This window comes from Rattus norvegicus, chromosome 7 (genome assembly GCF_021556685.1).
Source record: "Rattus norvegicus strain SHRSP/BbbUtx chromosome 7, alternate assembly SHRSP_T2T, whole genome shotgun sequence".
Classification (NCBI taxonomy): Eukaryota; Metazoa; Chordata; class Mammalia; order Rodentia; family Muridae; genus Rattus; species Rattus norvegicus.
The window spans coordinates 53,713,431-53,738,175 of NC_141540.1; the positions used below are offsets into that span (position 1 = coordinate 53,713,431).

At 39.7% G+C, this 24,745-nt stretch overlaps 2 protein-coding genes across 5 annotated transcripts in view; both read right to left on the reverse strand.

Annotated features, from left to right (window-relative positions):
• Syt1 (synaptotagmin 1) overlaps positions 1-24,745 on the reverse strand; it is a 547,682-nt gene that overhangs the window by 188,309 nt on the left and 334,628 nt on the right. For all 4 annotated transcript variants that reach the window (XM_087555884.1, XM_087555882.1, XM_087555883.1 and 1 more), the window contains 1 exon segment: positions 13,270-13,449. In XM_087555884.1, coding sequence (XP_087412010.1) covers positions 13,270-13,432 — 163 coding nt within the window. In that variant the 5' untranslated portion in view covers positions 13,433-13,449.
• On the reverse strand, positions 20,336-22,094 carry Brcc3dc (BRCA1/BRCA2-containing complex, subunit 3, domain containing). The gene is given in 1 exon segment (NM_001409064.1): positions 20,336-22,094. A coding segment is annotated over 1 exon segment (876 nt). The 5' UTR covers positions 22,053-22,094; the 3' UTR covers positions 20,336-21,176.

Sequence of the window (24,745 nt, forward strand, 5' to 3'; positions counted from 1 at the left end):
CAACACCTCCACCCCCATACTCTCCAGCACGAGTAACTTCTCTGGACAACAAAAGCCTCTGAGTTCTTATTCATGCAACCAGAATAGTAAGTGTTGGCAGTTTTCACAAGCTTATTGGTGATTCGTGTAATGCACAACACACACAGGTGTGTCCGGTGCTCAATAACCATGGTGATCAGTATCATAATTCCTGTTCTTCACACGGCATGCATCGCTGTGTCCCTAAGGGTCTCTTCATTTATTTCTTGCCATTGACTTTCTTGACATTAATGATCATGACACTGACATAGGACAATGTCATTATCTTCATTTTTCAGCCACAGGAGGGCAAACAAAGTTATCAACTATAGTTTTCCTGGCTGATGCGGCCATACTTACATGATGCTCCTTGCGTCATCACTAGCTGATCATCTATCTCCTGAGGTTTAAGGTCACCCTGTTCAAAGTGTCCCTTCAGCTAGCTGTCTTCGTAGCTGCTGATGAGACATCAGCAGGAAGACTGTAATAGGAGTTGAGTCTTGTTTTATCATATTTCTGTTTTCAGTGTTTATGTAATATTTTATTTGAAAAGGACCCTTGTGTTAAAAAGATTTGAAATTTATTTTCAGGGTTCAGTTTCTGCACACATGGGCTAAATTCCCTACTACTTCTAATAAAGTTCTGAAACATGACATCTACAGAGTTGCTTGTAGCGTAAATTGGTTTAGTCTTGAGCAAAACTCCATGCCCCCCCCCCCCCCTTTTTTTGAGAAAGAGATTTTTTCCTGGTCAGAACCTGGTCAATGCACTACTGCCCAGAACCAAATTACACTACATCTTCATCAGGCCCACTTTCTATGTACAGGAAAAGCACAGATGTGTGAGTAACTGTGCCAGGGTTTTGGGAATTAACCTATCTTGGGAAAGCAAGCAGAAGGCCCTGTAGATAACATGACAGCTGAGAGATTTGAATGGAAAGCTTTCAAGAGAAGAAGCCTCACACAGCCATGCCTTTAAAATGATCGACTTCTCATCCTGATGTTAGTTGGGTGTTCAATGCTAAGCTAATATATCAGAACCAGTAGTTGGCTTTGAGAGAGATTTCAGGAGAAGGGTTCATGGGCTTAAATTCAAGCAGCAAATTGGTGGAGACGGAGCTCATTGTGGTCAGGATCACAGTAAGAGTTCTTATTTAAGACTTTCCATAGCAGGTATGTAGAAAAAGAATTGGATGTCGAGCAAGAGGTGTGCTCAAGGCAACTCTCAGGAAAATAGGGCTTCATTTTGAGAAATGAATGAGTATGAAAAACTTGAGGGTTAGTTTGTAGAGGAGAATAAAGAGTGGGGAGAAGTTGAGAAGCATGGGAGGGGAGCCAGAACTTGTCAGACTATGGAGGCTGGTAAGTGGTAATGGGCAGAAATATCTGATTTCATGAAACTCAACAATAACCCTCACAGTATCAAGATGTGTCCTGCAAGTTTAAAGAAGCTAATTTTAGCAGTGAACAGAGATAGGAATCAGAGCAGAAAGCCCTGGATTGTCAAAGGGCATGAAGAGAAGGCAGGGTTCAGGTTTTATGTTTTTAAAACTCTAGTGAAGATGTAAAGGTAAATGATAGAAAAGTAGTTTGACGAGGATAATTTCAGAGGAAGGACATTTTAGACCATGAAACAAGCATCTTAGTGTTCCTTTAGCACCCATGACATACAACTTTGCCAAGCCCTTCCTGATATGTGATGTAGGCTAAAAGCAGAGCTGAGAAAAAGCAAGGTCAATAGAAAAGTAAAAAGGTTAGATTAGGGGGCCATGGAAACCCTCCATCATCTTCTACAGAACAGGCACGACAGAAATAGGCTTAAAGAATATAATGCACATATATTCAGCTGCAAAGTTTCTGGAATTTTCTCTGCGTAACTGACCTAAATAGAGGACTTTTCTAAAATAGAAATGGAAACTTGTTAAAACAACAGTGTGAATTTAATAATAGCTAACATTTCAAGTGTGGTTTCTTTGTGCTAGACACCCTGCTATACTTGGTACACACTGATGCTTTTACCCACCAACCTAGTGACAAGAGCACTATTTAAGATCCTATCTCTGTAACAGGAGGGGATGGATGAATAAACAATTAATATGCCCAAGGTCATACAGACACTGTGCTGTAGATATAGGATTTGGATTCATGCAGCCTGTGCCCATAAATTGTGTCTATTTCTGAGTCAAAGTGTTTATCCCCAAACATTTCTGCACCAATAGCACAGCTATCCTTAGACCTCTTACTCTTATTCTGGACTGCGAGAGAGGATTTGGTTATTTTGCTGTACATAAGGAAAAGGTGCACTCTACTTCAAGAAACTCATGAATATCAAAACCTTAATCGTAGCTGTTTGGATGACATGAGTTCATGCTTTACAAACCAACCATGGCCTTAGTCACATTAAAATCAAAGTTGCAAAATAAAGAAGCATTCTGGAAATCCTTGTCTGCTTCATTTAGATAAGAGTGTGCAGAATAAATTGAAAGATAAAAATGCTCAGAGAATTTACCATTTCCTTCTCCTCTCGTACTTTCTCCTTTTACATGTAAGCCCCACGGTGTTACGGATGATATCATCAGGCAATTTGGTTTGAATATGCTCACACTGGACTGTGTAGATTACCTAACTAATGACATGCACACTCCCCACCATTGTGACACCTCTCTTCTTACAAGTGGGAATTTCAAGTGACAGACTGAAGCTGTTTGCTATCAATTTTGCAAAAACCACATCTGCCAGATAGCCAAGATTTAGTTCAGAGACCAAAATCGATTAATATTCTAATTTGTTACCTGTCATTAGCATCTTATTGTGTTATGCCAAGTCACAAGTGATAACTTTTATATAGCATATGCCCCTGAAGGAATTTGAGTTTAGGGACATATTTTATTTTGCTTATCATTGCTTCCTGTCTGAAAAAATCCCATTAGAAATTTCAATTACACAGGCAGTAAAAGTTTCACTGAATTAAAAGGAAAATGTAGATAATTTACTGCTAGATATTTTTAATAAAGCTGCATGACTCTATGAAAAATATCATTTTTCTAAAACCTATTTACTTTAAAATATTTTAGCTATTTACTTGTTTCATTTTATGATATCAAGGAAAACACTAGCAACATAATACTTTGCACAGGTCCTTAGAGGATCCTCTTGTTTCTAGTCTTGCGGGTGACAGGTTAAAAGCAATCCTCTTTGGAGGAGAACATTGTTATCCGCTATCATTTCTAGCACCTAATGATGGCATAGAAACTAGGGAATATCTTGGGAAGATGAAAGAAAAGCTAGCCAAGGCAAACCAAACAGGGGGTTTCATATGTAATTCTTTGCAGTTGATAACTGATAAACAAGAAAAGAGTGTAATGCCTCAAACTTCATGAGAAAGAAGCAGAGGACTTCATAAAGATGGAAATATTATTTTGCTTTGTAAAAGTGAATAGCATTGGTAAGCACAGAAATGGAATTTTAACACATACAATGTAAAAATCCGTGTTTTACTTTGTTGGTACCTCAAAGCTACAGAATTTAAGAGGGAGTGTGTGGGATAGAAGTTGAATTGATCTTTGCTCATTCATTTCTTGGTAAAATATACACTGAGAGCTTTCTATGGACCCCTCCTCATGAATGATGTGACTACTCACAAAGCGTGTATAACTTACTTCCCTCACAGAACTTTTATTATTTTGGAAAGATTCAGAGTAATTAAAAACCCCGTATTAAGTGATACATTTACATATGTTATTATAGATGGTACTGAATAATATGATGAGAAAAAGAGCAAGGCTGAGGGGCAGAGCATGCTGGGAACAATGGATATTTGAGTTACCTGGATTGGAAACACTGCGCTTGGATGAACCCTAAGTAGGAGGATGGCGAGTATGAACATGAAAGAGATGAGGACAAGAGTTACGCTGCTGACTGGCAGCACATCTCAGTCTGACGGTTATCAGGCTCACTGTGTGTGCGCCTCATACACTACACTTCCAGAGGAGACAGTGACACATGAGGCAGGACATGTGTCTATTTCTTGCATTGTTTTCTCTGATAGCCTTTGACACGTTTCTTTGATGGCACCTATTTTGATAAAATAGTCCTCAAGCACAAGTTTAAATCTACAATGCATACGTATGATTTCCCTCTAGAATTTCTAACCTCAAAGTTATATAAAGAGCACTTTGACTTTTATAACAGTCCATTAGCTAGGCGATAGAGCAGAAGAGGAACTGTGATCTTGTTCTTGCTTAAGGGCTTGAGCTGCTGGACCATCTCTCTCCTGCCATTTCTTCTCCAATGGAGCTTCCTGCTGAGAACAGTAATTACCAACAGCTCTGTTACAGCAAGCTCCAGAGAAAGTCGAATTTTTTTTTTTTTTTTTTTTGCCTGTTTTTTTTTTTTTTTTTATTAACTTGAGTATTTCTTATATACATTTCGAGTGTTATTCCCTTTCCCGGTTTCCGGGCAAACATCCCCCTCCCCCCTCCCCTTCCTTATGGGTGTTCCCCTCCCAACCCTCCCCCCATTGCCGCCCTCCCCCCATAGACTAGTTCACTGGGGGTTCAGTCTTAGCAGGACCCAGGGCTTCCCCTTCCACTGGTGCTCTTACTAGGATATTCATTGCTACCTATGAGGTCAGAGTCCAGGGTCAGTCCATGTATAGTCTTTAGGTAGTGGCTTAGTCCCTGGAAGCTCTGGTTGCTTGACATTGTTGTACTTTTGGGGTCTCGAGCCCCTTCAAGCTCTTCCAGTTCTTTCTCTGATTCCTTCAATAGGGGACCTATTCTCAGTTCAGTGGTTTGCTGCTGGCATTCGCCTCTATATTTGCTGTATTCTGGCTGTGTCTCTCAGGAGCGATCTACATCCGGCTCCTGTCGGTCTGCACTTCTTTGCTTCATCCATCTTGTCTAATTGGGTGGCTGTATATGTATGGGCCACATGTGGGGCAGGCTCTGAATGGGTGTTCCTTCAGTCTCTGTTTTAATCTTTGCCTCTCCCTTCCCTGCCAAGGGTATTCTTTTTCCTCATTTAAAGAAGGAGTGAAGCATTCACATTTTGATCATCCATCTTGAGTTTCGTTTGTTCTAGGGATCTAGGGTAATTCAAGCATTTGGGCTAATAGCCACTTATCAATGAGTGCATACCATGTATGTCTTTCTGTGATTGGGTTAGCTCACTCAGGATGATATTTTCCAGTTCCAACCATTTGCCTACGAATTTCATAAACTCGTTGTTTTTGATAGCTGAGTAATATTCCATTGTGTAGATGTACCACATTTTCTGTATCCATTCCTCTGTTGAAGGGCATCTGGGTTCTTTCCAGCTTCTGGCTATTATAAATAAGGCTGCGATGAACATAGTGGAGCACGTGTCTCTTTTATATGTTGAGGCATCTTTTGGGTATATGCCCAAGAGAGGTATAGCTGGATCATCAGGCAGTTCAATGTCCAATTTTCTGAGGAACCTCCAGACTGATTTCCAGAATGGTTTTACCAGTCTGCAATCCCACCAACAATGGAGGAGTGTTCCTCTTTCTCCACATCCTCGCCAGCATCTGCTGTCACCTGAGTTTTTGATCTTAGCCAATCGCACTGGTGTGAGGTGAAATCTCAGGGTTGTTTTGATTTGCATTTCCCTTATGACTAAAGATGTTGAACATTTCTTTAGGTGTTTTTCAGCCATTCGGCATTCCTCAGCTGTGAATTCTTTGTTTAGCTCTGAACCCCATTTTTTAATAGGGTTATTTGTTTCCCTGCGGTCTAACTTCTTGAGTTCTTTGTATATTTTGGAAATAAGGCCTCTATCTGTTGTAGGATTGGTAAAGATCTTTTCCCAATCTGTTGGTTGCCGTTTTGTCCTAACCACAGTGTCCTTTGCCTTACAGAAGCTTTGCAGTTTTATGAGATCCCATTTGTCGATTCTTGATCTTAGAGCATAAGCCATTGGTGTTTTGTTCAGGAAATTTTTTCCAGTGCCCATGTGTTCCAGATGCTTCCCTAGTTTTTCTTCTATTAGTTTGAGTGTGTCTGGTTTGATGTGGAGGTCCTTGATCCACTTGGACTTAAGCTTTGTACAGGGTGATAAGCATGGATCGATCTGCATTCTTCTACATGTTGCCCTCCAGTTGAACCAGCACCATTTGCTGAAAATACTATCTTTTTTCCATTGGATGGTTTTGGCTCCTTTGTCAAAAATCAAGTGACCATAGGTGTGTGGGTTCATTTCTGGGTCTTCAATTCTATTCCATTGGTCTATCTGTCTGTCTCTGTACCAATACCATGCAGTTTTTATCACTATTGCTCTGTAATACTGCTTGAGTTCAGGGATAGTGATTCCCCCTGAAGTCCTTTTATTGTTGAGGATAGCTTTAGCTATCCTGGGTTTTTTGTTATTCCAGATGAATTTGCAAATTGTTCTGTCTAACTCTTTGAAGAATTGGATTGGTATTTTGATGGGGATTGCATTGAATCTGTAGATTGCTTTTGGTAAAATGGCCATTTTTACCATATTAATCCTGCCAATCCATGAGCATGGGAGATCTTTCCATCTTCTGAGGTCTTCTTCAATTTCTTTCCTCAGTGTCTTGAAGTTCTTATTGTACAGATCTTTTACTTGCTTGGTTAAAGTCACACCGAGGTACTTTATATTATTTGGGTCTATTATGAAGGGTGTCGTTTCCCTAATTTCTTTCTCGGCTTGTTTCTCTTTTGTATAGAGGAAGGCAACTGATTTATTTGAGTTAATTTTATACCCAGCCACTTTGCTGAAGTTGTTTATCAGCTTTAGTAGTTCTCTGGTGGAACTTTTGGGATCACTTAAATATACTATCATGTCATCTGCAAATAGTGATATTTTGACCTCTTCTTTTCCGATCTGTATCCCTTTGATCTCCTTTTGTTGTCTGATTGCTCTGGCTAGAACTTCAAGAACTATATTGAATAAGTAGGGAGAGAGTGGGCAGCCTTGTCTAGTCCCTGATTTTAGTGGGATTGCTTCAAGTTTCTCTCCATTTAGTTTAATGTTAGCAACTGGTTTGCTGTATATGGCTGTTACTATGTTTAGGTATGGGCCTTGAATTCCTATTCTTTCCAGGACTTTTATCATGAAGGGGTGTTGAATTTTGTCAAATGCTTTCTCAGCATCTAATGAAATGATCATGTGGTTCTGTTCTTTCAGTTTGTTTATATAATGGATCACGTTGATGGTTTTCCGTATATTAAACCATCCCTGCATGCCTGGGATGAAGCCTACTTGATCATGGTGGATGATTGTTTTGATGTGCTCTTGAATTCGGTTTGCCAGAATTTTATTGAGTATTTTTGCGTCGATATTCATAAGGGAAATTGGTCTGAAGTTCTCTTTCTTTGTTGTGTCTTTGTGTGGTTTAGGTATAAGAGTAATTGTGGCTTCGTAGAAGGAATTCGGTAGGGCTCCATCTGTTTCAATTTTGTGGAATAGTTTGGATAATATTGGTATGAGGTCTTCTATGAAGGTTTGATAGAATTCTGCACTAAACCCGTCTGGACCTGGGCTCTTTTTGGTTGGGAGACCTTTAATGACTGCTTCTATTTCCTTAGGAGTTATGGGGTTGTTTAACTGGTTTATCTGTTCCTGATTTAACTTCGATACCTGGTATCTGTCTAGGAAATTGTCCATTTCCTGAAGATTTTCAAATTTTGTTGAATATAGGTTTTTATAGTAAGATCTGATGATTTTTTGAATTTCCTCCGAATCTGTAGTTATGTCTCCCTTTTCATTTCTGATTTTGTTAATTTGGACACACTCTCTGTGTCCTCTCGTTAGTCTGGCTAAGGGTTTATCTATCTTGTTGATTTTCTCAAAGAACCAACTTTTGGTTCTGTTGATTCTTTCTATGGTCCTTTTTGTTTCTACTTGGTTGATTTCAGCTCTGAGTTTGATTATTTCCTGCCTTCTACTCCTCCTGGGTGTATTTGCTTCTTTTTGTTCTAGAGCTTTTAGGTGTGCTGTCAAGCTGCTGACATATGCTCTTTCCTGTTTCTTTCTGCAGGCACTCAGCGCTATGAGTTTTCCTCTTAGCACAGCTTTCATTGTGTCCCATAAGTTTGAGTATGTTGTATCTTCATTTTCATTAAATTCTAAAAAGTTTTTAATTTCTTTCTTTATTTCTTCCTTGACCAGGTTATCATTGAGTAGAGCATTGTTCAATTTCCACGTATATGTGGGCATTCTTCCCTTATTGTTATTGAAGACCAGTTTTAGGCCGTGGTGGTCCGATAGCACGCATGGGATTATTTCTATCTTTCTGTACCTGTTGAGGCCCGTTTTTTGACCAATTATATGGTCAATTTTGGAGAAAGTACCATGAGGAGCTGAGAAGAAGGTATATCCTTTTGCTTTAGGATAGAATGTTCTATAAATATCCGTTAAGTCCATTTGGCTCATGACTTCTCTTAGTCTGTCTACATCACTGTTTAATTTCTGTTTCCATGATCTGTCCATTGATGAGAGTGGGGTGTTGAAATCTCCCACTATTATTGTGTGAGGTGCAATGTGTGTTTTGAGCTTTAGTAAGGTTTCTTTTACATATGTAGGTGCCCTTGTATTTGGGGCATAGATATTTAGGATTGAGAGTTCATCTTGGTTGATTTTTCCTTTGATGAATATGAAGTGTCCTTCCTTATCTTTTTTGATGACTTTTAGTTGGAAATTGATTTTATTTGATATTAGAATGGCTACTCCAGCTTGCTTCTTCTGACCATTTGCTTGGAAAGTTGTTTTCCAGCCTTTCACTCTGAGGTAGTGTCTGTCTTTGTCTCTGAGGTGTGTTTCCTGTAGGCAGCAGAATGCAGGGTCCTCGTTGTGTATCCAGTTTGTTAATCTATGTCTTTTTATTGGGGAGTTGAGGCCATTGATATTGAGAGATATTAAGGAATAGTGATTATTGTTTCCCGTTATATTCATATTTGATGTGAGGTTATGTTTGTGTGCTTTCATTCTCTTTGTTTTGTTGCCAAGACGATTAGTTTCTTGCTTCTTCTAGGGTATAGCTTGCCTCCTTATGTTGGGCTTTACCATTTATTATCCTTTGTAGTGCTGGATTTGTAGAAAGATATTGTGTAAATTTGGTTTTGTCATGGAATATCTTGGTTTCTCCATCAATGTTAATTGAGAGTTTTGCTGGATACAGTAATCTGGGCTGGCATTTGTGTTCTCTTAGGGTCTGTATAACATCAGTCCAGGATCTTCTGGCCTTCATAGTTTCTGGCGAGAAGTCTGGTGTGATTCTGATAGGTCTCCCTTTATATGTTACTTGACCTTTTTCCCTTACTGCTTTTAATATTCTTTCTTTATTTTGTGCGTTTGGTGTTTTGACAATTATGTGACGGGAGGTGTTTCTTTTCTGGTCCAATCTATTTGGAGTTCTGTAGGCTTCCTGTATGTCTATGGGTATCTCTTTTTTTAGGTTAGGGAAGTTTTCTTCTATGATTTTGTTGAAGATATTTACTGGTCCTTTGAGCTGGGAGTCTTCACTCTCTTCTATACCTATTATCCTTAGGTTTGATCTTCTCATTGAGTCCTGGATTTCCTGTATGTTTTGGACCAGTAGCTTTTTCCGCTTTACATTATCTTTGACAGTTGAGTCAATGATTTCTATGGAATCTTCTGCTCCTGAGATTCTCTCTTCCATCTCTTGTATTCTGTTGGTGAAGCTTGTATCTACAGCTCCTTGTCTCTTCTTTTGGTTTTCTATATCCAGGGTTGTTTCCATGTGTTCTTTCTTGATTGCTTCTATTTCCATTTTTAATTCCTTCAACTGTTTGATTGTGTTTTCCTGGAATTCTTTCAGGGATTTTTGCGATTCCTCTCTGTAGGCTTCTACTTGTTTATTAATGTTTTCCTGTGCTTCCCTAAGTGTGTTCAGGTCTTTCCTGAAGTCCTCCAGCATCATGATCAAATATGATTTTGAAACTAGATCTTGCTTTTCTGGTGTGTTTGGATATTCCATGTTTGTTTTGGTGGGAGAATTGGGCTCCGATGATGGCATGTAGTCTTGGTTTCTGTTGCTTGGGTTCCTGCGCTTGCCTCTCGCCATCAGATTATCTCTAGTGTTACTTTGTTCTGCTATTTCTGACAGTGGCTAGACTGTCCTATAAGCCTGTGTGTCAGGAGTGCTGTAGACCTGTTTTCCTCTCTTTCAGTCAGTTATGGGGACAGAGTGTTCTGCTTTCGGGCGTGTAGTTTTTCCTCTCTACAGGTCTTCAGCTGTTCCTGTGGGCCTGTGTCTTGAGTTCACCAGGCAGCTTTCTTGCAGCAGAAAATTTGGTCTTACCTGTGGTCCCGAGGCTCAGGTTTGCTCGTGGGGTGCTGTCCAGGGGCTCTCTGCAGCGGCAGCAACCAGGAAGACCTGTGCCGCCCCTTCCGGGAGCTTCAGTGCACCAGGGTTCCAAATGGTCTTTGGCTTTTTCCTCTGGCGTCCGAGATGTGTGTGCAGGGAGCAGTCTCTTCTGGTTTCCCAGGCCTGTCTGCCTCTCTGAAGGTTTAGCTCTCCCTCCCACGGGATTTGGGTGCAGAGAACTGTTTATCCGGTCTGTTTCCTTCAGGGTCCGGCGGTGTCTCCGGCAGGGGTCCTGCCGCTCCTGGGCCCTCCCCCACGGGAGCCCAGAGGCCTTATACAGTTTCCTCTTGGGCCAGGGATGTGGGCAGGGGTGAGCAGTGTTGGTGGTCTCTTCCGCTCTGCAGCCTCAGGAGTGCCCACCTGACCAGGCGGTTGGGTCTCTCTCTCACCGGGTCTGGGAGCAGAGAGCTGCTGCGGGCCGGGATCCGCGGGTGTGGGACTTCCGGTAAACACAGAACGTGCCCGGTTCTAGAGAAATTCTGCTTCCGTGTGTCCCAAGCTCACCAGGCAGCTTTCTTGCAGCAGAAAATTTGGTCTTACCTGTGGTCCCGAGGCTCAGGTTTGCTCGTGGGGTGCTGTCCAGGGGCTCTCTGCAGCGGCAGCAACCAGGAAGACCTGTGCCGCCCCTTCCGGGAGCTTCAGTGCACCAGGGTTCCAGATGGTCTTTGGCTTTTTCCTCTGGCGTCCGAGATGTGTGTGCAGGGAGCAGTCTCTTCTGGTTTCCCAGGCCTGTCTGCCTCTCTGAAGGTTTAGCTCTCCCTCCCACGGGATTTGGGTGCAGAGAACTGTTTATCCGGTCTGTTTCCTTCAGGGTCCGGCGGTGTCTGTGGCAGGGGTCCTGCCGCTCCTGGGCCCTCCCCCACGGGAGCCCAGAGGCCTTATACAGTTTCCTCTTGGGCCAGGGATGTGGGCAGGGGTGAGCAGTGTTGGTGGTCTCTTCCGCTCTGCAGCCTCAGGAGTGCCCACCTGACCAGGCGGTTGGGTCTTGAGAAAGTCGAATTTATGAACAGTGTGGACATATGAACTCATTTCTAATCTCTGAGGCATGAGATGATCTTATAGATACATTTTCATAACATTATCTTTCACCTGGAATATTCCATTGGTTTATCTTGTCTTCTTGGATTGGGTTCATCCAAGTCATCCTCAGGTCCCAATAGACATTGCAACATAGAAATTCAACCTCTGCTGGTCATGTTATAATTAAGGGCATACTTTTAAACCAATTTGAAGAGGCCAGCATCATGCTGGTGTGAAAGCCAAGGACCCCTTGCTCCCTACACACACACACACACACACACACACACACACACACACACACACGAATAAAAAGCTACTAAGATGCTAATCACTATTCCTGGTCACTGTGTCCTGGGCTTTTCCTGAACAATAGAGTCCAGGAGCATGTAAAAAAGGCTAGTCCCCAGGTAGGATTGATTAATTTCAGGAAAGGAAGGACAGCTTAATCTTTATAAATTAATATATATGATAGGTCACATCAATAGGGTAAAGAGTAAAGCAATACGATCATTTCAAAAGAAAAAGAATTTGAAAATAACTGAATATTCTTAAAAATGCTCAACAAATTAAGATATAGAAGAATTAAACTTCAATATGATAAAGGGTATGCATGGCAGCCACAGCGTTAGCGTTTAAAACATTCCTTCTGTAATTCTGTACACTCATGAAAAAGTATGGCAACTTAGCCAGAATAATAGGGCAAGAAAGAAATAAAAGGAATACAAGTGGGCAAGAGAAAGAGATATTCCTTGTTTGTATATGATATGATCATATAAAGAGATCCAGAGAGTCATTCCCAAACTTTTAGAAGTAATGAATGGACTCAGTAGTTAAATGACCCAACATTAATATGCAAAGGTGAGTATTATTTATATGCACCATGTCAAAGATAAACCAAGAAAGCAACCCTTTGACAGTACTAAGAAAACATTCCACATTCACCTACATTGTGTATTTTATTCTTATTACTGTATGTGAACATAATGTGTATGTACCTGTGTGTGAGTGTGTGCACGCACCCATGTTCACGTGTGCCATGGAACACATGTGAAGGTCAAAGGACCTGGGTTAGGAGCTTGACAAGTGAAGTGATCAAAGGATACAAACTTTGATTTAGAGAGGAAAGTAAATTCAAGGGATTTATTGCATGACATGTACTACAGTGACGCTGAACTAAGACAGTGCATATCAATGTCGTCAGTAAAAAATGGTTCTATATGATGTAGTGCCCACATGATACTTAGGTCAATATACAGTACTCACAGTTGAAAATACTGTTACTGAACACAGTAAATATATCTGTAAATATACAAATAAAATTTGAAAAACTAAATACCACTGGTTAGACTTAGTGCTACATTTACTCTCATAAGCCTAGCCACAGGCTTTGTGTTTCCCATTGACAAATAAAAAATTAAAAGTAGATGAAAGCTTTTGAAATACTGACAAATCCATGAAAGATAGACAAGTTTTAAAAATATTAACAAAGGAAAGAAAATCAAACTTGTAATTGTGGGAAGGTGCTAGCTAATATAGTCTTTCCTATATAACAATTTTATTAATACTAATCTAAACTTCATATAACACAACCTATAGGTATTACTATTATTAGAGAAAAAGAAAATGAAGGACCAACCTACATCCAACCCAGCAAACATGATTTCACTATAAACTGTGCTGTTATCTATAAAAATAGATAATGAAAAATATCATATTCCATTTCCAAAATCACTTCACTTATCATTGGAGTACTACCATACAGAACTACCACGAATAATAACGTTGAATTCAGCTGACTTCCCAGTGATTTAACGACTGTTCAATCTTTGCTTCTTATTCAAGTGAAGAAAGTATACTCACATGGAATTTTATGCAGCTCATTCATAAACTTCTGCTTCAGCTTGGAAAAGGCATCTTCCTTCCCTTCCCCAGGACTGGCTGGCTCAGTGGCATTGTGTGGGACAAGGGTCGCAACAGTGGTGACAGGGGCGGCCAGGGCCTCAGGATGACTGGCACTCACCATTTTTGGTTCAAGTGAAACTGTGATGGAGAAGCAGAGAGAAAGCCAATTCAGAATGAACAGGAACGCCATGCCTGACCCCATATCACAGGTGTACCCAAGATGAAAACACACAGCCCACACCACACCTGCTCGCTGGGTAGGCAGGCTGCCATTAGCATATTACTTCATGTTGGCGCATGAAATATTTATGGGACCACAGTGAGTGGAGAGCTCCTTCCGGGAAGGCTAAGACCAAATGTAGTTACTGACTAGCATTCTCTTCTGACAATACTATGTAAGCCCTCCAACCTATTAGCTATGCATACGAGCCCCATTTTCCTGTGTAAATTTAATTTTTAATGATATCTTCCCAAAGTATGTAGAAAAAGATTGTTGATGACAGACATGTTCTATAAGCTAAGCAACTTGTATTATTTTAAAAGAAAAAACCCCCACAAATTATGGATATTAGTATTGGAAATGTTGCTAAGTGATTGCATCCATTCAAAGTGTTAGTGACTTTTAAAATAACAGTATACAATAGCATAATCTTGGAAGCCTAGAACACAATGAACATTATACAGCAAGTGTTTCTTGAATCTCTTATCGAGGATAAGTTTTATCCTCAGTCATTTTTTGACCTTTACTGGAGGTGATATGCTGATCAATAATTTACTTGTTCTGCTAGGTGGTATTTTTAGGTCACTGTAAATTCGGTATAACTGACTCCACATATCAAGTAATAAAACATGCTCTGTCTGTTTAATTACTTAAATTCACCGAGCTTCATTATCTTATTGAATTATTTTATTAAATTCACTCATTCAATTAGTTTAAATGCTTATTTATCTTTGAACTAAAAAAAAGAAAAGAAAAAAGAAAAAAGAAAACCCAATTAATTCTGAGGTTGTAAATGAAAACATTTTGGCTTTGAATTGTGGAGCTTGTAATTTTAGTCTTATTCTCTAGCTAAATGAATTTTGAAAACTAGTATGGCTTCTCAATTTGATGCTTGTAAAGTGGGAAGAAATAAACTTGCTCTCTGTCTTACTCAGGGTGACTACCGCTGTTATCAAACCATGACCATAAATGATCTGGTGAGGAAAAGTGGTTATTTTACTTATGATTCCATATCAGAGTACATCACTGAAGGAAGTTAGGGCAGGAACTCCAATAGGGTAGCAATCTGGAGGCAGGGAGTGATGCATGGCTTGCTTACCTTGCTGTCTTAGAGCACCCAGGACTATATAGCCCAGGGGCATCCCCACCTACAAAGGCTAAACCCTACCACATTAATTACTAACAGAAAATGCCCTATAGCCTGCCTACAGCTGGATCTTATGGAGCCATCTTCTCAATTGAGGTTTCCTCCTTTCATATGACTAGCTTGTATCAAGTGGACATAAAATCTAGCCAGGACAATTCTCTCTTTGTCAGTTTGATATGCCAATTCAATACCAGCTAACAGCAACCTTGTCTTTTTTTGTTTATCTCTCAAATATCACATTAATCATCACAATATAAAACACATTCAAAACTTAAAACTCCCAGGTTTTACAAATTTGAGTATTTTAAACCTTTAATTTCTTTAAAATCCAAAGTTGATTTAAGAAGCCAAAGTCTCTTTAAAAACTCCCTAGTCTCAAAACTATGAGGTCCTACAAAGTCAAAATAAGTTAAATACTTTCTTATTCCCAAAGGGAAGAACCAAGGCAGAGTCCCAAGCTAGAGGAAGAAAAAATGAACTCTAACAGTGCAAATAACTCAGTGTCCAGTGTTTTCCATTCCCTCACAATCTTTTTGGTTCCTAAGGGTTTGCCACAGCACCCACAGTGAGTCTCATGGCTGAAGCCAGCTCTCCTGCTGTCTGCAAAGTCTCCGACTGTCACTGGGCTACAGTTTTGCCAAGGGCCTTTCTTGGGAGCACTTCATAGTGCCCTGCCCCACATTCCCTGAATGAACCCTTCTATCCTGGGCTCCCCATTGTTTCTGGGGTTAAATATTCACTTCCAGCCTCTCACGATGCCAGCCCTCTGCTGCTCTTCTTGACCCTTTCATGCAGTATTAATTTGGAGACTTACACAGGACCCAGTTTTGACCAGAATGAGGTACAACCTAAGTCACCCACAGAACTTCTGTGCATTGACCCTAAAGAAACACTAGCCAGAAGACTTCACCTGAATGATGCTAATCTCTTCATAATTATCACTAATTGGGTTTTGTGCATGGGTCTGATGTATGTTTTCTTTCTTCTTTCTCTCTCTTTTTTCTGTCTTTATTTGTTTTGTCTTCTTTTTATTTGCCTGTCTGTTTTTTCTAAAGGAGCGAAAGAAGGCATGGAGTTGGATGGATGAGGAGGTTGCTATCATCTGGGAGGAGATGAAGCAATATTGTACAAAGAATGATTTCAACAAAAATATATAAAGAAACAGACATGCGGCTCTTCTATGTGAGCCACGTGTCCTACATGGACATCTCCTGATCTAGGTCTCTTCAGCTAGCCAAACGCTGCAGTACCATTTAAATACTTGGTACTGGCATATGATTAGTATGATTTTCTTTTAAATCTATTTACTGGTGAATGAGAAACACATGTTCTCTAAATAACAGGAAAGAGATTGCATAATTTTATATGCACAGTCATCTAGCTTGGGAGAACAAAATTTTAGCACACTGAAGAAAAACCATTTTGGATATAAACATAAAGTCTGTGCTCAAAGATAAGAAAAGATAGCCTTATCAATTCCTTCTTTACAATAAAAAACTGAAAATTAAAAAGGATGCAGTTATCTAGCATTTTGGTTAAATATCAATAGCAAAGGTCAGCATACAAGGAGCTTGGTAATTGTGAGGGAGGGTAGAACCAGAACATGCTCTGTGGACCCAAAATAATAGAACGTATCAAAATACGTGAAAGGGTTCATAGTCATTCTAGGAATCACTGACCAAGAATTATTGCTGAAATACATTTTAATGCGAAGACATTTGTAGGAATTTAATATCAGAAATTATCAACAGGGGTCAAATAATTGTGGTAATTTATAAGGTAATAGTATTAACCTTGTCTTAAGTAGCTTCAGACTTGAAAGCACAAGGGATATTGGATGCTAAATGTAAGCAATGAGACATTACACAGATTGTTTAAATAAAGGGCTTTCATGTTAAAAAGGTTGGAAAGATAGAGTCAATGCCAAATTTCTGGTAGAATTTTTACCTTCTATGTCTTTATGTTCTCAATATGGCAAAAATCTGAGTTATTTTAAATTATAAAAACAATGTTAAAATTGTTCTTATGAGGACTGAATCTGACGATGTGAGTTTAGTACACATAATGTTGGATTGAAAACACTTTCAAACACAAAACTAAATCTCAAGGAAAAATGGTGAGGCAAAAATTTCAGCAAAAAATACACAAAATGGCCACTGGCTAAAGTACAATGTAGACAAAATAGTGAAGTCTCTTAAAGGTTCATTTTTGTGGTATACCTGCAGAAAATCAGAATCATTGTTGTCATGACAACCTCCTTCTAGTCCCTCACTTTTATCCTAACTTTAGTTAGGTCTATCTCTAGATCTAAAACTTTGTATATATTTCTCAGGTTATATAGTGAGATATTTTATTATACTGCATGATTTCAACAGAAATCCCCATTTCCCTCTCTATTTAAGTATTGCAATTTGTATTAAAAGTACACGAAACTTCAAGGCCAAACAGAAGAGTTATCAAAACACATTACCAAAGAAAGTATTATGATACATAAGACCCCAAAACTGTAAGTTATTGTTGGCATGATCATTAAAAATAGTCCAGGAGATATGAGGATACGGGTGTTTTGGGATTAGAGAAAGAGGGCAGAATTTAGGGAGTTTCACTTCATGAGGTGTGAGGCCAGTGCAGCTGCCACATGCATCCTTCTTGGCCCTATTTCAACTCCCAGGCTCAGTAAGGAGCCACACCCTTTCTGTCTATGATGTTCAGAGAGTTGCTGACAGACGTAGCCAGGTACTTCCTCCATTGAACTGGACCAGGCCAAGAGGAGCTGGCCTGTCAATCTCCCTTCACTAAAGGTCACTCTAACCCTACACTCGTGTCAAAGCCAGGTAAGGTTCCCAGGAAATATGATCACATTCACTGTGAAAGGACTTGGAAAAACTGTGAACGCCTGCCGTCATTTTCACTTAAATTCTTCCGTAGCCTGAGGATCCGTAGGCAGAAAGTGAGGGCGAGCAGCATAGCAGACTCTGCCGTTCGTTTGCAGGCCTCCGAATGTCAGCCTCAAGGTGCACCTTCTCTGCAATTCAGACAGATACGTTTTCTTGGGAGATGTAAGGGGGAAGCAAGAGGTTACAGGGCTATGTTATGGTGGGTGGCAGCTGGTTTCTAGGGACAGATACAATAAAAGTGTTAAATTAAAAGGTGGAGTGGAAGGGGAAGCCCTTGGTCCTGCTAAGACTGAACCCCCAGTGAACGTGATTGTTGGGGGGAGGGCGGCAATGGGGGGAGGATGGGGAGGGGAACACCCATCGAGAAGGGGAGGGGGGGTTAGGGGGATATTGGCCCGGAAACCGGGAAAGGGAATAACATTCGAAATATAAATAAGAAATACTCAAGTTCATAAAGAAAAAAAAGGAAAAAAATTAAAAGGTGGGAAAAATACTGTAAAGGATTGACGTGAGTTAACATACAACATACAGAAAAGAAATTGAGGTAACGTGTCAAAAGGTGTCATTTTTTTTCTGGTTTACTTACAAGCTTTCTCAGTGCCTTTAAGGTGCCTAGATTTGCTATACTTTCCCCCGTTCCTCATGTTTATCTTAACTCTCCTTTCTGTAAAGAAAGATGCACCTGACCCTAGACCTGTAGGTGGTGAGCATGAGGCATAGTCAGGATACAGATTCCACGTCTGCCCATGAGTAGCTCCTTCTCAGGAAAGCTGCCTATGTAGAGGCCATAGCAGATATAAGAATGAGGATGTGTGTGTGTGTGTGTGTGTGTGTGTGTGTGTGTGTGTGTGTGTGCATGATGTGTGCGCTCACATGCCGTAGTATATGTACACAGAGGTCAGAGGGCAATTCTTTATTTGCATCATGTGAACCCCAAGGATTGAACTCAGGATTTCAGGCTTGGAGGTAAGCACCTATAATCTGCTAGGATGTCTTTTAAAATTATTTTTAATTGAAAACAGATTTTTTTCATATAATATATTCTGATTATAATTTCTCCTCCTCAACTTCCCCACTCACCCAAATACACAGCCTTTCTCTCTCTCATTAGAGTACAACATGCATCTAAAATAATGCATGAAAAATGTAGTTAGGCCAATAAAACTCTTATCTAAGTATGTAAGTTATGTAATGCTTTGATGTGTCCAGAGCATACAGACCAGAATGAACATGTTTCTTGCGCAGAGCCAGGATTCCAAACACAGATATCTTACCCAGAGCTGCTATAGTCTTTTGGGGGGGTGGTTTGGATGACTCTTTCATAGGGGTTGCTTAAGGCCATCAAAAACCAGATGTTTGCATTATGATTCAGTAGCAAAATTACATTTATGAAGTAGCAGTAAAGATAATTTTATGGTTGGGGGGTCACCACAACATGAGGAACTGTATTAAAGGGTCGCAGCATTTGCAAGGTTGAGAACCATTGTACTCCTGCAGGTCTATGTTCCCACACCACTGTGGTATGACTCAGATACCTTTGAATTCCTGTAGAAATTATCCTTAAAGGTTAATACTGCACTTAGGGCGATCTGCATATCTGCATCATGGAATCCAGAAAGCACAACCGGAAATAAAACTGAATATGAGTGTCCCCTAGGCTTGTTAGTTCCCAGAACAATTTAGATATAAGACTGGTACATTTTGTTACTAAGCTCATACTTTTTTTGTCCCAAACTGTTGTAAGTGGAAGACTGCTTGCTGTCTGACAATACTGAGTGATGCCAGGCTCCTCTTACATAGCTTTAAAAACAACCCTGAGTGACACACTGCACACTCAGCAGATACATTCTTTTTGTGTGTCTGAGGTGGGAGTTTTCTTAGATTTTTTAAGGCATCTCGCTTTCACTTTCTGCCAGGATAACGTGCTGTTTGCATGGGGATGCTCAAGACAGTTGTTATTCTCAGGAAATGGTTCATCTCACGAATCATTTCAGGGAAATCTAAGAAATGGTAAATGAATCCTGTTTGCTGTCTAAAGCCTGTGTGTGTCAGCATGTGCCATAAACACTAGCAGAATGAGACTCAAGCAGATTGAAATGTTTCAGAGGCCATATTAATTAAAATGCTTTATCCTAGCACTCTTTAAAAAATGTGTGTATGTGTGGTGTAATTATAAACTCACCATAAATTATAAGAAAGTACCAAGACCCCATATCCCCTATGCTAATTTTCTCCTAGATCTTCTATGACTGTAGAACTTGAACTTGAAGCCAACATTATGACAGTGGCACATTATTTGCTGCCACTAGATCTTAAATGAATTAGTTTTTGTGTATATAAATCTATAAGATATTAGCACAGGAATAGTTTTATGAACTAAACAGTAGAAGATACAAAACCACTCATCAGCCCAAACTAATTCTTATGTTATAATGTAATGTATAACAGTAACACATATAGTAAACACTATGCAGTCCTGAACCCAGGAATCATTTCTGTTATTTCTCTCCATAGTTCTGACATTCAACAATGTTATAGAAACGCCAACTGTTTACCCCCCACCACACACACTTACTATATTACACAGTTCATCTAAGTTGCACATATTAGTGGTCCATCCTTTTTTTTGCCACAGAGTAATATTCCAGAGCAGAAATGGTTTATTTACCCATTCTGAAATATATGGGTTGTTTGTAATCTGAGGCTTTCTCAAATAAAATTTTGTGAAGGTTTTTATGCCATGACAGTACAACTGCTGGGTTGTATGTTAAGTATATATTTAAGTTTATCAAAGATTTCGAAATTCTTCTGCAGAGTAGTTGTACTTCACATCCTTGTCATTGCTGTAAGAGAGATATAGTTCCTGTCCTTAATAGCATCTGGTATTTTCACTATCATCGCTTCAGCCATCTTGTCAAGTGCATGCTATGTCACACTCTAGTTTTAATCTGCATTCTTCAGTGACTTAAGAAGTTCAACATATTTTTATAACATGACCTGCCATCTACACATGTTCTTTGTAGAAAATGTCTATTTATGTCTTCTAATGTCCTCCTTGATTGTTTTGCATTTGAGTTTTGATCATATACTATTTTCCCATAGTTGTTAGAGAATGCAAGTAAATTCCTGTGTTGTTTTTCTCCTCCTCCTCTTCCTCCTCCTCCTCTTCTTCCTCCTCTTCCTCTTCCTCCTCCTCTTCCTCCTCCCTCCTTCTTTTTTAAACAAAATGAAGTTGTTTTAATTTTGGTAAAGTCCAGCATATCTACTCTGTTTTCTTCTGGATTATACATTTCAGCTAAAGTTAAAAAAAAAAAAACTCCAAAGTTAACTTAAAAACTTAAAAGAACTTAAAGTTTTCTCCTGAAGATTTTTTTAATATGATTTTTTTCTTCCTAGAAGGTTCCCCATTTTACTTTAAACCCATGAAACATTCTGGCGTACTGTTAGATTTTATTTTGTTGGCCAGTAGAGGTTCAATTAGCTGAAGCACATGCCCTTTCTTCCTTGGGTCACCTTGGTACTTTGTCAAAATTAGTTGAAATGAATTAGTTTATAAACTGTATGCCAAGTAAATACTTGCCCAATTTTTTGTTCTTTTGCTTTATTCTAGGGAAGACAGCTCTTCCATAAGGTCTTCTTTTTCTTGTTTCAACTCCTGTAAACGCTGCTGATTTTGCTGCAGTCTGTCCTCCAACCACTGTAGGAGAGGCCCACAGACCGCAGACATCTGACTGCACAGATGTTTGGTGAATACAGAGCCATTATGGATCTTGGTTACTGAGTCCAGATGTGTAAGGCCGTGAATCTTCCTATAGGCATCTTGTTCTTCCTGACATAGGATCCCTGGCAGCTCGACTGCTGACCTCAGGCACACTTTCCCAATGGTGGCATGAGGCACAATATGGATTGGGATTTCAAGTCTCTCATATTCTGAACTCTTTGACGCTTGTACAGACTGGAAGCAGGTATAGAGTACACGGCCAATCTTTGTGGGTTTGTCTTCTATGAAACAAGCAAAAATCAGTCCTACAAAGCTTCGATCCATCATCTGGTACATGGCTTGTGTACGGACATCGACATGAGAAGGCCAAACGGTTATGTGAGGGTGGGAATGGTACCAGCCGACAACTCTCATGGGGCGGCCTGTCTGCTCAGCTAGTCTTTCTGCCTCTATTGAGGCTGCAGACAGTTGCTCTGGAGAAATTTCTACTCGGTCCTTTGTCTTATCAGAACGTCGCAAGATAATAACAGAATGAATGTGAACAATTCTGATGGCACCCATCTTTTTCGCAATTGGGCCCATTTCAGCTCCGGCATACGCAAGCTTGGAATCACTCCTCCCATGATCATTCAACTGCCCTATACACAGACCCATCACCTCCTCCTTCTCTGTGCTCAGAGCGTGATTGAGACAAACCAGGAAAGCATCTGACTCAAGGTGAACTGCCTGCACTGTCTGCATCGTCCGAACCGCCATTTTAACCGGCTCCACTCAAGTTGGCCTTGTGCCCACTGGTCGACAGCCTTCCCAGAAGGCCTTGCGGATCTCCACTGGGGTGGAGCCTGGGGTATGGGAGCATGGCTGGGTTCCACGGGGGTGGAGCCTGCCTAGCCACACCTGGGAGATTTTTTTTTCTCTTTACAGTGTTAACAAGATTGCCACAAAGTTAAGCATATCCAAAGAAATGAGATCTTCTGATAAACATACAGTTCAACGCTATGAATTTATTTTGGCATAATTTTCTTTGCAATCATTTCTGGCAACGGACTGTAAAATGATAGTGAATTTTATAATAGTTAGAGCCAAAGCCTCGAGATGAAAAAAAAGAGCATTATTTATACTTATTATAAGGTGATAAACTTTATAAAAAATGTGAACAAGTGTAGTTTCTCATTCCCTCAATTATATTTAGTAATTTTAATCAGCATAAATTTTATAAGTATTATTTTAAATAAACATTCTATTCATCACTATATTAGTTGTTCTCTCAGATAAATAGGATAGGGATTGAAATAATAGAAATAAACCAAATATCCAACCAAAAATGAAACATTCAGTTACTGCAATAATGACAAAAAAAAAATCAAGAAATCTTTCATAAACCTGAAAAGTCTCCTACACTAAGGACACAACTCTCTGAAATCATGGGATATTAAAGCTGCTTCTGAAAGCATTTGATAACGAATTCATAAAATTAACAATGCTAATTTCATACCCATTTCTATTTTAAGAAAATATTTTATTACTGCAGCTACAAAAACCACACTTGTTTTTAAATTGCCAGCCCACATTGGAGACCATTTATGCTTTTTAACGGGTCTCCCAAGATTTCAGCTAGACAGACAAGGTTACAGTCAAAAAGAGATGTTTCAAACATATATTAGGGAGACTTCAAGTGTGTTGTACAGTGTCATAAAAATGACAATGTTCAAACTTTTCCTACCTTCATCCATCCATTTTTTTCTTTCTTTCCTTATATTTCATGGCAAAGCTGAACAAGAACACCCCAGAGGGGAACAAAAACAACACAGACTGGGTGATTTCTAAATCTGTGTTTACCTCATTGTTGGTGATGGCTGTGATTTTCTTTTCTTTCTTTCTTGTTGTTCACTATTTCTTTTGGAGTTGACATCTTCCACTGATCAATTTTATATGCTCCAAAGCACAATGTGAATTGAAGCTACTTCTGCACTTTTATATGGGAAGAGAAAATTAGGTGCATTGACGGTTTCTGAAGAAGACGGGTTAGTCGGTTCAAGCCAATTGGCTCTCAGAACGCCATCTATAGAAACTGCAGATAAATGGTTTGGAATTCCCATTCTCCTTTGCTTTGTTGAAGCTCGGCTCCGAACCCTCACTGTTTCTCAGCTGCAGGCACTTGAGAGAAAAATTTAAGCTCTCAGCACAAAGCCCCCTTTCATCACCCTGTTCAGATTGTCATTGTTTCGCCACACAGCGGAGCAAAGCTTGGAAATCAATCCACTGCTCAAACTATGGTAACTACAATGGCTGGAAAAAAAATGCTTCGTTCGCTCTTCTAGCTTGAGATAGTATATTAATAAACAAAGGTATGCAATACTTACTAAGATGCGAGATTCAGGTACTTTAAAAAGCATTTTGAGGATATAAGTGGATCTGGTATTTGCAAGCAAACTTCATTAATCAGGAGTTATCATTCATGTGCTAAGAAGACTTTACGTGAGAAGACTTAAAGCACAGCTACTAAATGATAGAGGTTTGCGCCAGACTGGGCTAGTTTCCTAGGCCCTGAAATTTTCTTACTAGTAAGTAAATAAAGGTTGACTGACTGAATAAATTATATACGTATGTGTCCAATATGATAACAGTGTGCTTTGAATAAGTCTCACCTGCTTTAAATAAAATGTAATAAATGTCTTTCAGGCCCGTTAAGAAAAGTTCCTATTCAGAGTTATTGCCTAGAGAAATTATTGTGGGAGACTGTACTGAGAAGATGCATCACATAGAAGATTATTGAGAATGCCACAAAGAAAAGTGCCACGCGCTTGGCACTGGTTAATCTGTATACTAAATACCTCAGCTACGAATTGTGAAAGGTAGCAATTTTGCTTCCTTCTTCCCAAATTCTAGCTTCTGTTATGTGTCCGTGGATTTTTTTTTGTGGGCATAAAACATAAACAGTATCTACAATCTACAAAATAACCCATTCCTTCCCTACAATTTACAACAATCACTTGTTTGGTTGTTTCTGGATAACAGTGGTTCAGGGAGATAACTCAATCACACCTCATGGGCAAATCTTCTTTCTTAGTCATGATAACCTGGTTCATTTTACCAATGGTTACTTTGAGACTGTGTGACCCAATTTGACCATGTTGTGATATAAAAGGAAGTTTCCTGTTTTTTTTTTTCTTTTTTTTCTGGGAACTTCCCCCGCCCCCTAACTTTAATAGTGAAGGTATTCACAGAAATCAACATCATCTCTACTATTTGGCATTGTAGGTACTCTGGGACCCGGGACTGTTGGAATTGTGAGAGAAACCGGTGATGAGAAGCTGATACTTTATGAATGGCAGAGTCCGAGGTTGGTAGTAACCACAACCTTAACGGTGATGGTGAGTTGTCTCAGTAACTACTTCTCACCATGGGACTGACAGAAAAGGAGGCCACCATGTCCCTTGGGGCTCAGC